At 34.1% G+C, this 15,069-nt stretch overlaps 1 protein-coding gene across 1 annotated transcript in view; it reads left to right on the forward strand.

Annotated features, from left to right (window-relative positions):
- The window catches only part of LOC137223465 (bifunctional heparan sulfate N-deacetylase/N-sulfotransferase 4), a 247,142-nt gene that overhangs the window by 87,769 nt on the left and 144,304 nt on the right, over positions 1 to 15,069 (forward strand). The window contains exon 2 of the mRNA XM_067735209.1: positions 7,272 to 7,359. Coding sequence (XP_067591310.1) covers positions 7,272 to 7,359 — 88 coding nt within the window. The remainder of the gene's footprint in view (positions 1 to 7,271; positions 7,360 to 15,069) is intronic.

Below are 15,069 nucleotides of genomic sequence, written 5' to 3' on the forward strand. Positions count from 1 at the left end.
ACTTATAAAGGAAAAAGCCAGTGGTTCAAGTAGTACTATCTCAAGGGTCATACGAGTTCATATTTGATTCAAATTTATTTATTTGATTCAAAATTCCAATCGATTAGGTAGAGCATGAAAAACATGGAAACAGAGGTAGAGAGAGAAGGGCATACTCACAGTTTAAGGTGACCTCTATGGGCTGAACTTGAGAATACAGTTGAAGAGAAACTGGGGCTCTTAAGAACTGGGCAGTAAGTCACCACCTTTATGGAATTTTTCCGATCCCAGGGAGAGAACCAGAGTGCCAATCAGAAAACAGAAGCAGAAATTCATCTCACATGCTTTCAGAATGGACTGAAGTCATTGGCTTAGAATTCTGTGGACACAGAGATGCCAATGACATTCCCCCGTAACACAGTTTAGGGCACAAGACAAATCAGTCCATAGCCACTGGGAAGGGAGTCAAAGACACATGCTTTGACTTTGCTGATACAATCAAAATTTACAACACTGTAAATGCACTTCAAGTTTAATGATTTATATAACCTTCATTGTGTTCTTTGATAATCAAGCAGAAAATGCAGACTCTTCACATACGTGACATGAATTAATATTATTTTACAAGGTCAAACTAATTTTCAATTTTTTTCTTCTCTTTGCCTGTATCTTTAATCAGTATCAATGTTTAACCTTCCGGTATCCAAAAAGCACTCCCTGTACTATGAGACCACTCCCCTTGCTAATATATACACTCCTTGTTCAGTTACCTCTAATCATGGGTACCAATGTTTGAAAACAATGACGATGTGGGACTTTAAACTCTGTTTTTCCTGTTGGGGTAATGTAGAGTTTTCAACAACATAGCCATCCTGCTGTGGGGAAGAAATGTTTAGTGTAGCCATGGAAGTGTTGATTTTCCCTCAAAACCTATCTCAACTCTTCCCTCACTTCATCGAATGTCAGAAATCTGAATCATTAATGAAATTACTCAGCTTTACTTCCCACATCGGCCCATCAATAATTACACTATTTACTTCTTTCCATTCCCAGTGCCACCAGTAGAAGCCATGCCTTTATTTTCTCTTACTGGAACTACTGCAAAATCCTCCTAAATGATTTCCCCCATTTCTTACCAGTTTTCCTACAATTCCTTATCAGCAAGTAGCCAGAGAAATCAATTTAAAATGTAAATCATATCCTATGTGAGGTGAAGTAGAGGGTGGTGTATTAAAAAGGTGTCAAGGTCCTTCCTGACATGGAGCCCTGTTTTCACTGGCCCCCTTGCCTGGAGCACATGCTCTGGAGTCCCTGTTTTAGACATAGCTGGCCTCTCATCTCTCTCTTTCAACTAAACTGCCACTGTTTCAGAAAGACCTTCATACAGCTCATTGCCTATCCTGTTAAAATGTAGGTACTCTGTTAGTTTCAATATTAGCATATACTATAATTATTTTTACATTAATAATAATTTCAATTAAATAATTATTTGATTGATTTGCCATGTGTATCATCTGCATGTCTAAAAAGAATGTAAGCTCCATGAAAACAACAAATATAGTGGTTTTGTCTGGCAGACACTTTCTATCTCCATAACCTTAGGTAGCTTATTTAGGCTCTCTGCGATTTATTTTCCCCACTTGTAAAATAGGGTTAATAAAGGGATCATGGAGAGATTTTTATTTAATAAATTTATTTATTTTATTTATTTATTTTTGGCTGTGTTGGGTCTTTGTTGCTGCACATGGGCTTTCTCTAATTGCGGCGAGCGGGGGCTACTCTTCGCTGTGGTGTGCAGGCTTCTCGTTGCGGTGGCTTCTCTTGTTGCGGAGCACGGGCTCTAGGCATGCGGGCTCAGTAGTTGTGGCTCGTGGGCTCTAGAGCACAGGCTCAGAAGTTGTGGTGCACGGGCTTAGTTGCTCCCCAGCATGTGGGATCTTCCCGGACCAGGGCTCAAACCCATGTCCCCTGCATTGGCAGGTGGATTCTCAACCACTGCGCCACCAGGGAAGCCCAAGGGATCGTGGAGAGATTTAGAGATAATTCAAGTTGAGTGCTTCTTATAGTACTCATAGTACCTAGCAGTACCTAACACAATTATGTTAGATATTATTGTTACCATTCTCTACTGTATCCTTAGTACCTAGAAGAATGCCTAAAACAAGAAGCAGGGGTTCAGTCAATACTGTTTGAATGGATAAATGAGTGAATAATAGCACAAGGAGGTAGAGAGCCCAGAGAGTTCCAGATTCTTTGCTTCCTGGAGACTTAAGTGAGAGAAGATAGATAGCAGTGGAACACTTAGGTGATGGGCAGAAAGCGAGAGGATAATTGCTCTGAAACACTATGGTGTTTTTCTACCTGGCAAGTTGTTCTTTGAATTGAATGTGATTTCATCAGAAGGACCCCCCAATCCCCAAACCTTTCTCCCCACAAAAGATATCAGAAGTATACATTCATTCTTTCTTAATTAACTCACCCATTCCACAATCATAGCTAAACTGTTCCATGTGAAATTGTTTAGAAGACTCAGCATGTTGGTATAATAAGCTTTTGTCAATTTATAAATTATATCAAACAATTTCCTCTTTGAGCAGCAGTAAGATTTTATCAAAAAAAAGGAAGAGAGTAGATTTCTGAAGGAATGGAGATTTCTAAGGGGAAAGAGATGAACAAGAAGGGAGGCAGAAACTTTCAAAGGCAAACTTCAAAAGCGGCATACTTTCACACTGGGTCAGCCCTATGCATTTTCATCTGTACATTGACAAATAGTCTCTGCACAGAAGTTCATGAAATTCCGAGTCAAACTGGGTGGCCACACAGATTTACTGTAGAGAGACCTGAGGTTAAAGTCGGACCAAATGTTAAGGCAAACGTGCTCGATTTTGGCCCTCTTGTTGTGTTATCTGGGTGGGTCATTTAAACTTTCCATGAAGCAATTTTTTTCCACCTGGAAAATAAGTATAGATGTAACCTTTTCTGATTCCCACATCAAGATCTTGTAAGTAAGATAAAAAGATAAGTAAGATCTTGTAAATAAGATAACATTTTTATTGAGTTATTGAATGTAATAAAAAACTTTCCAAGGCAGACAAACAAAAACTATCACCCTTTGGTATTTGATTTGAAATTCTGAAAACATAAGGCTATACCAAAGTATGTATACAGTCATGACTTATTAATTACGTACACGTAGAGAAAGTGTTAACCTGATGATAAACAATCTGAATATCAGAATGGCTTAAGACATGTGCAATATACCTTGAAATTAAATATGAATAGTGCACTAACAATATTTCCTGAAGTTCCTTGATGGCTATAATCTCCAGTTTGAAACTATAAGAATCACTGTTAAAAACACAGATTCCTAGGCTCCATCCTATACTGTAACTCAGAATACCCAGAAAATGGGCCTGGGAAAAGCATCCTGGTGTTTCATTTCATTTCTTATGGGTAAATTGGAAACAATTGCTTGACCCTTCTTAAGAACCAACTGGGGTCTATAATGAAATACACATACTTGGGCACCATCATAGACAGATTAAATCAATAACTCTTCAAGTGGATCCCCAGAATTGACAATTTTAGCAGCCTCCTCTATAAAATTTTATGTCTGGTAAAGTTTGAAAACCATTGTTCTCTTTAACATTTTGCAGTAGGGCAGAGTTGGACTTGCTTTATTAAATACTGAGGAACTTATTATAAGAACATTAAGTGAATGCAAGTAATGTTTGTTAAAATAATGACTTTTTGCTTCTGCTTAAATACATTATATATTTATTCTCTTTGATACCCAATCAAATAACTTAGTGAGCCTTTCATAAATAATGCAAGGGAAAACTTCAAAGCCGTTTATATATATTTTTATGACTTATAAACTATTAAAGAAAATAACTAAGGTTTATTATCCAAACACTGTATATATTTTATTTTACATATATTTTCAAAAGTTAGTCAAATTTCCCCACAAAATATTCAGATAAAAATAGTATATACACAGCTGTATACTATTTCCTATGCTTTACTGTTTGATTTTTATCTCAAATTGAGACCTTATTTCTAGTCCATTAACAAATTTTTCCAAAAGAAGTTTTTTTGGTTTTATTATATTTTATTTATTCATAATTTTATATTTGTATTTTTCCTGTCTGATATTTCCTCTGGCATTTTACATTTTTCCTGTATTTCAATCCTTTATTTTTTTCTATATTTCTTCATTATTTTTTATGGTTTAACATGTTTTTCTTTTACACTTATTTCTGAGTTTTATTTTTAAAAATTATATCCACTTTATAACATATTTATTTGTGTCTCTCTTTTTCTTATCATTGAAAGACATGGAACCTTTCTTTCCTTGAATTTTGAAACTCAAAGAACATTCAGTTACAATGAAGTAGGAAAGCTTGAATCTTTTAGAATTTGCTTCTTTTTATCCATTTGTTTTGTTTTTACTTACAGAAATTGTCATTTTACTCCCACATTAATCAAGATTACATGTTGGCAGGCTGTGACTAGACAACTCTACTTCTTTTAACAATGGAAAGGTCTGTCAAATTCTTCATATAGCTAATTAGCGCCAGTGGAAGAAAATCCATATGCCCTCGCCTCTGTGAGCTTGTCTTACTAGGCGACTTACAATAGAAGATTATAAAACATCCATATTATGAATGTGCTCATGAAATGCAAGATCCTATCTATATCATTTAATGGTATGGTCCATGAGCCATTTTTATCATTTTACCATCAGAAAAATATTAGTAATAAAAATAAATGAAACTAATTCAATTGGCAGCTGTGCATTAATATATGCTCCTATCACATTTTTTAAATGCCTTCCATATATATGAAGCTATATTTAGCAACATGGCATGTGTAAAAATGAGTAAGGTTTGATCAACCTTCAGGTACTTTTAAACTAAAAGGAGAAATAAAATACAAAGTTATATAGTAAAGTGGAAAATGATGCAAGTCTTAAGATAAACAATTTAGGAACTTACTTTGGGAGATGAGAAAAGGAAAAGCTTTAAGGCATCAGGGAAGGCTTCATACAAAAAGGTGGCATTTGGGCAGATCTTTAAAAATGGGTTGGGACTGGAAAATGAGATTGGGAACAACTGGACACTTTCCAGCCCCCCCCCCAAAAAAAACAGAAAAACATGGAGAAATGTAGGAGGTGGGGAATAGTGCAGACGACAGGGTGATTTGGGGAAATACCAATGCAGGTAGCTTAATATGGAAATATGAAGTCACCATTTATACCTAATTGGTGGGAAGAGAATGACATATTAAGTGATCATTAACAGCATTTATCAAGTTCTTACTATGTACCAGGCACTTAGCTAAGCACTTTGTATGCCTAATACAATGTAATCTTCACAATAATACTGTGAAACAAGTGTTAAGCATGATCCCATTTCACAGATAAGGGGAAAGTTGTGAGAAGTGAAATGACCGACCAAGCTGAGTCATTAAGTGAATGGCTTGCCTGACCTCAAGGGTAAAGTGCATTTACTGCTTCTAGGATGTTAGCATGACTGCAGAGTATAAAATAGAATAGAGGAAGGTGGGAATATGGTTAGCAGTCTACAGTGTTTTAAAGCCCAAGAAAAAGACATGAAGGCCTGCCTAAAGTGGTAGCAAGCTAATTGGGAAAAAATAGATCGTTTGATCTTTTTAAAATGGCCCCTTAGAAAGCATCAAGTGTAGGCCCACTTCCCCAGTCTAAACTAAATCCCTTAATTTATCTATCACAACATGCTCTAGATTTGTTTTGTAGCACTTATTATGATTTGTAATTACACATTTGTGGGACCCTCTATTTAATAGCTCTCTCCCGCTCAGTAAAGCCCAAGGTTACAGAGACTGTGCTTGCCAAACCCAACACTGTATCCACCTACAAGGAATATTTACTGAATTTAAGAATGGTTGGTGGATAAATAAATGTGGAATAAAGAATGCCTTCAAGACCCCAGAGGTAGAAAATTGAGTGGATGTGGTTGGAGCAGTGAGGAGAACAGGGAAAGGAAGAACTAAAAAAAAAAAAAATGATTTCAATATATGAAAGCTCAGGGATTGTGCACTGAACATAACAAGAGTGCCAGAAAAAGGAACTCCCTTAGAAAAAAGGATGCATGATCGTTTTATTTTTTTAATTTTAAAGCTATATTCTACAGTCTTTACCAATAAGCTCAACTAGTTCAATAAATTTATTTTTAACTCTACTCTCTTTTTAGTATCTAGTTTGCTTTTTTATGAGAACTTTTTTGAATATTTTATATAACTGAGTCAAACTACTAGGTCTGTTTTTTCCTTTTTCTATTGAATTGATAATATTTAAATAAGTTAGCCAGGATTACATGCAGTATAACTGTAATCTTGGATAACCAGAAACTATAGCTTATCAACCTTTTAATTATTTGGTCATTTCTTTCTTTTTTTTTTTTTTTTTTCTTTACAAATTTGCCGGAGAGCCCTCTTAACTCTGGGGAAATAAAAAGTTAGGTTCACAAATTTTTGAAGCAAATGCTTAGCCACCATAACTAATGCTCAAAAGAAATTGTCTAAACTTTTGACTCTTTATTTACCTTAAAAGATGGATAGTAGTAACAAAAATCAGTCTTAATAATATGTTCTTATCCTGTCTACAAACAAGAAATTAACATAGAATAATTCCAAAAGGAGAAATTAGGAAAATTTTTGCAATGTTTAGAGAATATTTCTTTATGGAATTACCCATTTCCTACCTGTCCTTTCCTTGTTCATTTGTAATTACCATCCTATAAAGTATAAAAATTGCTGTTTAGTTTGTAAAGTAAAAATCCAAGCTTTCAACTCAATAATTATGCCTTAAAAATGATAGGAGAGGTTGCACAGTTAAGTAGAATACTCAGTTACTACTCAAACAAAAGTTAACTTCTTGTCCTTTACCAACAAATACAGGACCTGCCTGCATCCAACAATTCTGAAAAATTTTCCCCAAGGAAAAGAAGTGTGATAATCTGAAATTCAAGAAATGTCTCACACAGAAATGAAAAATGATTTCAATGCTGTGTGGTTAGAGAATTGCCTCTCAGCCGCTTATAAAATGCTTAGGACTTAACTGCTTCATAATTCGTAACCTTCAGTAAAAATAATAACAATAGTGATTATAATACATACCAGTAGCCATCAAAAACCCAAAAAGCAACAAAGCCCACATTTTGTTTCACTCATGCATACACTTTTGAAAAAGAGGCATCCCAAATCTTCATATTTATTTTTCTAAAATCATGTTAATTTCTTATTTATTTCAGGCATTACTAGAGACTCAAAATTTACTGCGCACTCAGGTTGCAAATTTTACCTTCAACCTTGGATTTTCAGGGAAGTTTTACCACACAGGTAAGAAGGAGCTTTGTGTTCTCAGGCAGCTACATATAAATAGGAGAGAGGATTTTTAATGTTTCATAAGTAGGAGAAATAGAATATCCAGGCTGATTATGGGAAAAACTTGGGTGCATTATGAGTAGCCAAATCCAAAATCAATGAACTTGTTTACTTTTTCAAATACTGTTAGAATCAAGGGCAAAAGAGGAAGAGAACTGACTTTGTCAACTCAGTAAAAGAAACTATAACCATTGTTCTAAGTGTGTCTGTGCATCTTGTGTCAGCATAGTCTAAGTAGGAAGCATAGTGACGATGATGATGATGATGACAATGACATAATAATGATAATAATAATAATGGACAGTGTTTTTTAATCGTAGGACAATCCAGGTGACATTTTTGTATGTATTATTTTCCTTTTGAAAACATCTAGTGATAAGGGAGGAATTTTATAGCCTCAAAGAAATTTAATAGATTTTGAGTCATCTTGCTTAATTTACCTTCCCTTGCAGGATTTTCCTTAAAAATATTGCAGTGATTTGGCTCAACATACATTAATACCATCACAATCAGGTTTATATTTCTTTCCATGTCTATCTAGTCACAGTTACACTTCTGTTCAGTCTCAGCCTCTCAACAGATTCTCAGAATGTGAACGGTGTTCATGCACTACTCCATGTTCTCATATTTCTCACCTCTTTACCCATCTTTACCTCCAGAATTTGACTCTTATTTTCTGAATAGCAACATTACAATGTCAGGGACTAGTATAGAGAAAACTATGTGCATAAAAGTGATTGTTGGATAGTAATAACAAAAATGGCACAAAATGGTGTCTTTCAGACTGTATTAGGGCAATACCTACTATCTGCTTCTATTTCTGCATCTCTGGTGAAAGCTAAATGCTTTGTTTAGGACTCTGCATCGTTCTTCCTTCACAGTATCTTAGTGAAAACATTTCATAGTATTCTCTATGAATGCATGCAGTTTAGTGACTCATCAAAAATATCCCATGCAAAGGTAGTCTTTTATTATCATATATGTAGTTCATTTACCCAAAGAGGCTTTTTAATGTTTACCCAAATAAGCTCAGCATGTTTTATTAGAATATTGAAGTAGCAATGTCTTATTGGCTTTTCTTTAATGCTTTTCTCCTCCTGCTCTGAAACATGTAAATCTGTTTAAAGTAATAGAAGGAAAAGTTGTATTTAGACCAGTTGATAAATCAAATCATTGCATATTTTAAAAGGATGTTTTGCAGAGAAAGATTTGGGTCATCACATCTGCACAGGCAAAGCAATTCTAGCTTACAATTTTGAAAATAGACATGGTGTTGTAAATCCTTTTCAAAAGCCCCCTCAGGAAATGAGTTCAGACCTAAGAATCACCGACTATGAAGTTATAAAGCAGGTAGCTCTAAAGGCTGTATCTACTCATGCTGGGGAAAAAACCATGGGATTATTTGGAGTTCACACACAAACAGTACTATTTTGTCTTAAATAGCTGTATAGGGTAAGTAAAGCCATTCTTTAGGCTGAAATATATCTGGATAACAGCCTCAGCTTTTATATACTTTTCATATTCAGACCTATTAAACCTGCCAGACATTTGCAGCATTAATGTTCATAGCAGGTTATAACACTTCCCATTTCTTTTTTATAATCCCAAACATGTACACACTACACATCCACTAGGAAATGAACAACACACTAGTAAATATCACAGGGACGGTTGTTGGAGGAAGGTACCAAACAACAATAACAAAAAAAGGTATTATATCTCTTAAATGGACCTTATTGACTCTTTATGTTAGTACTAACCTAATAAAAATACTGGAAGAAACACTATCCCGTTATGCTGTGGGGTAACTCACTTTAGAGACTAAGTAATATATATATATATATATATATATATATATACACACACATATATATGTGTATATATATGTATTTATAGTTTTATATATAAATTTGTGAGTCCTGGAAGTTTAATTACCTTCACATAAATATGAAACTTTATTTGATTTGCTACTTTATGTGTAGAATCATTGAAATGCATCCATGACGTTTTTCAAGGGTGCAGTAGTATATATTAAGTACTTATTTATTCACTCGGGGATATCAAGGTTTCTTCCAGAGTGGAGTTAAACATTGATGATATTCACCATGGGGAGAGCATGCCTCTCTCCTTTCTAGTCACATTCCTATATGGAGGTTTAACTGTCGCAAGCTTAACAAATCAGAAAAGTGTTTTCCTCACCTATGCACTTGATTGTGATGTGTAACCATGAGAAGATGGCCTTGTCATAGTGAGTGTCTCAGATCTCTCCCGGGATGATCTGATTTCCCAATGCATGAAGATGCTGATTGATGAGCCTCATTGTTTTGAAGACATTTAATCACATATGCCCACTGTAATAATGATAGATTCTGCCTTCTCAGACTGCTTCACTTATTTGTATTTTCCATGTATTCTTTCCTGTTCAGTTTCTCTGTCCTTCACATGCTAAAAACAATCTCACCCAAAAAGGACATATCACTAAGCCTTCCCTAAAAGTCAGTCACTCATGGGTGCCAAATTGAAAGGGGAAGGACATGCTGTTGATTAAAAGTAAAAAAATAAAAGCATGGAGTTCAGAGTAAAATATTTTAGTCTAGAAATATTTAAAGCATGATTGGAATTGCACAATGAAAACTCAATTGAAAAATGGAGACATTACAAGATTAAGATGGCTTGTAGGGATGGAAGGCTACAAATACTTTTTGTAGACATGATTTCTGGTGGCAGTCATTGCCATTCTCTAACTAATAATGAATTGAATATGAATCAAACAATTACCTCGTATAATATTTACAAATTGAATAAATACTGGTCTTTTCTATAAGAGGTCATTTTTATATAAAGAAAACAGATCTTTATATAAAACTATTAACTTTTAAACATGAAAGTAAAAAACAGTGTCACATTTATTCTCTTTTGTTTGCTTTTGCTTTTCTGTATAATATATTGGCTCAAAGACTCGACATTGGAAATGACCTGCTTTTGTTTAAATCTAGTCTCTGACATTTCGCTAGCTATGTGAACATAAACAGATCACTTTTCTGTACCTCAATTTCCACATCTCCAAAATGGGAATAATAATATCTCTCTTGTCTAGAACAGTGCATAGCATGTCATGCTATGTAAGTGTCTATTATTATTATTACTTTTTAAAGTTTTGGGTTTGTTTTTTTTTTGCTATACATGGGCCTCTCACTGTTGTGGCCTCTCCCGTTGCAGAGCACAGGCTCCGGATGCGCAGGCCCAGCGGCCATGGCTCACGGGCCCAGCCACTCCGCGGCATGAGGGATCTTCCCGGACCGGGGCACGAACCCGTGTCCCCTGCATCGGCAGGCGGACTCTCAACCACTGCGCTACCAGGGAAGCCCTAAAGCGTTTTTTAAAATCAAATATTATTTTAAAATATTGAATTATTCCCCAGGCTTTATTTTCCAGTTTTGGAAATGCAGATAGCTTGTAATCAATTTTCATCATCAAATGATTCTTTTCATTTAGTTTGCTATTTAAAATGAGTTTATTCTATACCCACTTATAGGGAACTGTGCCAGGTACAGTGTACAAAGAAAATTAGACACCTCTTCTTGCTTTTGAGGAATTACAATATTTCATATATAATAGCAAATATAAGACAAACATTTGTACAAAATTGATAATGCAGACAATGGAATTGTATGTATCTGATTCTTTTTTTACGAGTAAATACAAAAGAACTTATTTCATTTTTAAATTTCTTCAAAACTTAACATACAGTTTAAAACAAAGATGATAACGATGTATTGTGAGATCTATAATACATGTAGAAGTTTTATAGTTTTAGCTTCTATTTCTAGTTTTCAGCACCTATTCTAGGTCCTTTGCTTTATAGCACTATAAGTTTTTAAAATATCCATCAATTTCTTTTAAAAAGCTTCCTAAGATTATGAATCTATAGATTTATTTTAGAATCTGAATCCATAGATAATTCAGGGAAAATTGATCTAGCCACAAAATTGAGTCTTCTGATCCATGAACACTCATATCTCTCTATTTATTTAGGGCTTTAAAATTTTGTCTCATAAATAATAAGGTAGTTTTTATTGTAGCGGTCTTAGACATTTTTCTTAAATTTATGGGTATTTTATGTTTTTTGATACTATTGTGAATGGCGTTTTGTACTTTTATTTTGTAATTGTTCACTGTCCTAGTATACAGAATAGCAAATGGTTCTTTAAATACTAATCTTGTAGTCTTCCTGTATTCACCTATTAGTTATAATAGTTTTTATTGTAGATTCTTTAGGATTTTCAATATGTACAATCATGTCATCTGCGAATAAAGTAAGTTTTACTTTTTCCTTTCACATCTGTAGGCCTTTTATTATCTTTTTATTGAGTTGGCAAGGATCTCCATTACAACACTGAATGAAAGTGATGAGATCACACATCCTTGCCTTGTCCCCAGTATTAGGTGGAAAACATTTAGTTTGGCATTAAATATAACAGCTGTAGATTTTTTGCTGTAGATGCTTTTTATTGGGTTGAGGAAGTTCCATCTACTCCTAGTTTGCTGAGGAACTTTAAAAATATATGTGCAAAGGGCTTCTCTGGTGGCGCAGTGGTTGAGAGTCCGCCTGCCGATGCAGGGGACACTGGTTCGTGCCCTAGTCCGGGAAGATCCCACATGCCGCGGAGCGGCTGGGCCCGTGAGCCATGGCCGCTGAGCCTGCGCGTCCGGAGCCTGTGCTCCGCAACGGGAGAGGCCACAACAGTGAGAGGCCCGCGTACCGAAAAAAAAAAAAAAAAACATATATGTGTGTGTGTGTGTGTGTGTGTGTGTGTGTGTGCATGGTTGTTGAATTTCTCCAGTACTTTTTCTGCATCAGGATGGTTATAGAGTTTTTCTCTTTGATACGATGTATTGCATTTATTTATGTATCTGATTTTAATGTCACAACTGTGCCTTATGGAAACTAACCTATGGCCCAAATCTTGCTAAAATTATTCTTATTTTGGCAGATTTAAAAACTTCTAGAAGCACACTATTATCTCATAACACAGATCCTCCAAGAGCGGAAACAAAGAAATGAGTGCATAAATATTTTACTTCTGAATTAAAATACTTTTATCCTCTGGGAATCAGTAAAGCAAAATGATATAACATTTAAATGAAAACAAAAAATACCATATTTTTAATTAACAATGATGTAGATTTGAATCTAGATCAGGTTAGAAGTGAAAGGCTCAGTTTGAACATAGACACCTTAACGTACTAGAACTTGTGCTAAATATAGTCATGTATGAACTGTAAATTTTATTCTCAAGTGTAATTTAATCATAAATTAGGTATAAAAAATAAGTGTATACAAGGAGTCAAAAGTTTAATATTTTAATTTAGCTATATTTGAAAATATTTGAAATTCTTCTTTGGTCCCTCAGCATGACTTGAGATCACATTTTTCATTAAGCAATTTCTAGTGTCATGAGCTAGGCTTATGTGGCTTTGAATTATATGACCTGTATAAAATAAGAGAAAGGCTGATAGGGAATTAATCCTAGGAGTAAAAAAAGAGGTTTTAAATATCACTGTTAACCTTGTGGGGAGTACTTATAAATTAACACACTCTCTGGTATAAAAATCACCAAGATTTTAGGATCAATTATACATCTGTTTATATCAATAGTTGGCAAAATTTTCTTTAAATGAGTAATTGACCTCTTTCTTGGTCAAGTATGCATTATGTGCTTCCTGCCGCTTCCAATAACAATCTATGGAGTTTAAAGTGAATGGAAGCATTTCTCAAACATTGTATATTCAAAGCACAACAGGACTGTGGGAGAACGATCAATTCATTCATCTCATGTGACATAAAGTAGCCCTTTCTAATCTGTGCCTTAGTCTGCTAAATTATGACCATGAGAGACACTTGGTCTATGGCATAAATACTTCATACTTAAAATCCATCTGAGGAAGTGACAAACTTCTCTTCATTTGGATTTCAATATTTGAAATTCTCAATATATTAACAAAAGCCAATGAATTGTAAGTCTGTATTACTAACAGTAGAATTTTTGTCTGCTTATCTAATTCATAGAACTTTATCACATTCAGAAGTCCTGTTTCTTTACCTTTTATATATTTATATAGTAGCAACTGTTATAGCAGTAACTGCCAAAATACTAACTAAACTTGGTGGTCCTTACACCTTTTGAGAATTATGGATTATGGAATATATACCAAGAATGTTGCATATACATAAATACACACAGAAATTGACATGCACTTAAGCAGACATATGAAGGCTCTAAAATTCACTGACTATATATATTAAGACTGAATTAAATTATTCCCTTATTTACTCTCCTGGGGAAGTGGCATGATACAATGCCTATTAAAGGGATCCAGTCTCTGACTTCAAGAATTTAATAATATAGGCAGGCAACATTTTTCATAATGTGTGGAAACATGTAAATTTAGAACGCCACAGGTATAAACCAGTAGATACTATTTTTAAGAAGAAACTGATCCTAATGTTTATGAATGCTAACTATCTGCAATTCACAATGTTAACTGCTTTAATAGATTGATCTCCTTGACTCTTCACAAGAGCCTGTGAGATAGATATTCATTTCCCCATTTTTCAACCAGGAAACCAAGACTCAAAGAAGTTAACTTATACAAGATCACATAGCCAAATGTATACTTTAACAAATGTATGCTTTAACCATTTCATGGCACTACTTCATGATTCATGCAATCTTTACTATAGGGCACTCAAATGGAATATTTAAAGAAGAGTCTTTAAAAATTTTTCCTTAATATTTATCTAAGTAAAGGATATAAAATCACCTATAAAACATACTCCAATTTAAAAAAAAATAATCCAAATAAATATACCTCACACTGTAAGCCAGGATTTGTTACTTTACTTATTTGGTTAAGTATCTAGAGAGCACATAGGAATCAATTCGTATACTATTGATTCAGAATATTTTAAAATTGGGCTGAATGTTGTAAAATTGTACAAAAACTATGAATTCATACAGTGAAAATATTTTTGGATAGCCTGCAACATAGTGAATTTCCTTGGAACTAAGTTGCTGATGTTGTTTTTCCTTCCTTTCTTTAATTTTTTTCACTTGTGGCATGACAAATACTTTTTTGTATGCATTGGGCATTGTTAGCAAATTTTCCTAATAGAGGATGAGAAATTAATGTTAGTTTTAAATTCCCAAGTCAAGTTTCTATTGTGTTAATAGATTTATTGTTTACATTTTATAAAATATTTATATCAAAATGAGAAATGTTTGTTCATAATGGTAAGTTTAAAATGTAAGGACACAAACGTATTTATACAGTAAGACTTCAACTTTTAAAAAAATAAGTAGAAAAGGATTTAACGAAAGATACCGAAACGTTTCCACTGGGTTAGTTCTGGAAGATGTTTTTTTGTTTGGTTTGGTTTTTTGTTTTTATGTATCACTTGTCTATCCTTCTCACATTTCTTCAGTAAGCACATATTATTTTATATTCAGAAAAAAATCAACAAACTTCATCAATTAAATTTAAAGATTTTTCAGCTCAATATTAGACATATGCAGAAATATTTTTAAGAGTAAAAAGAATAATCACCTTTGACTACGCTTCCCCTATGTATGCAACAAAAGAGAGAATTAAGAGTTAATGAAT

The sequence above is a fragment of the Pseudorca crassidens genome, chromosome 4 (genome assembly GCF_039906515.1).
Source record: "Pseudorca crassidens isolate mPseCra1 chromosome 4, mPseCra1.hap1, whole genome shotgun sequence".
NCBI classification, from domain to species: domain Eukaryota; kingdom Metazoa; phylum Chordata; class Mammalia; order Artiodactyla; family Delphinidae; genus Pseudorca; species Pseudorca crassidens.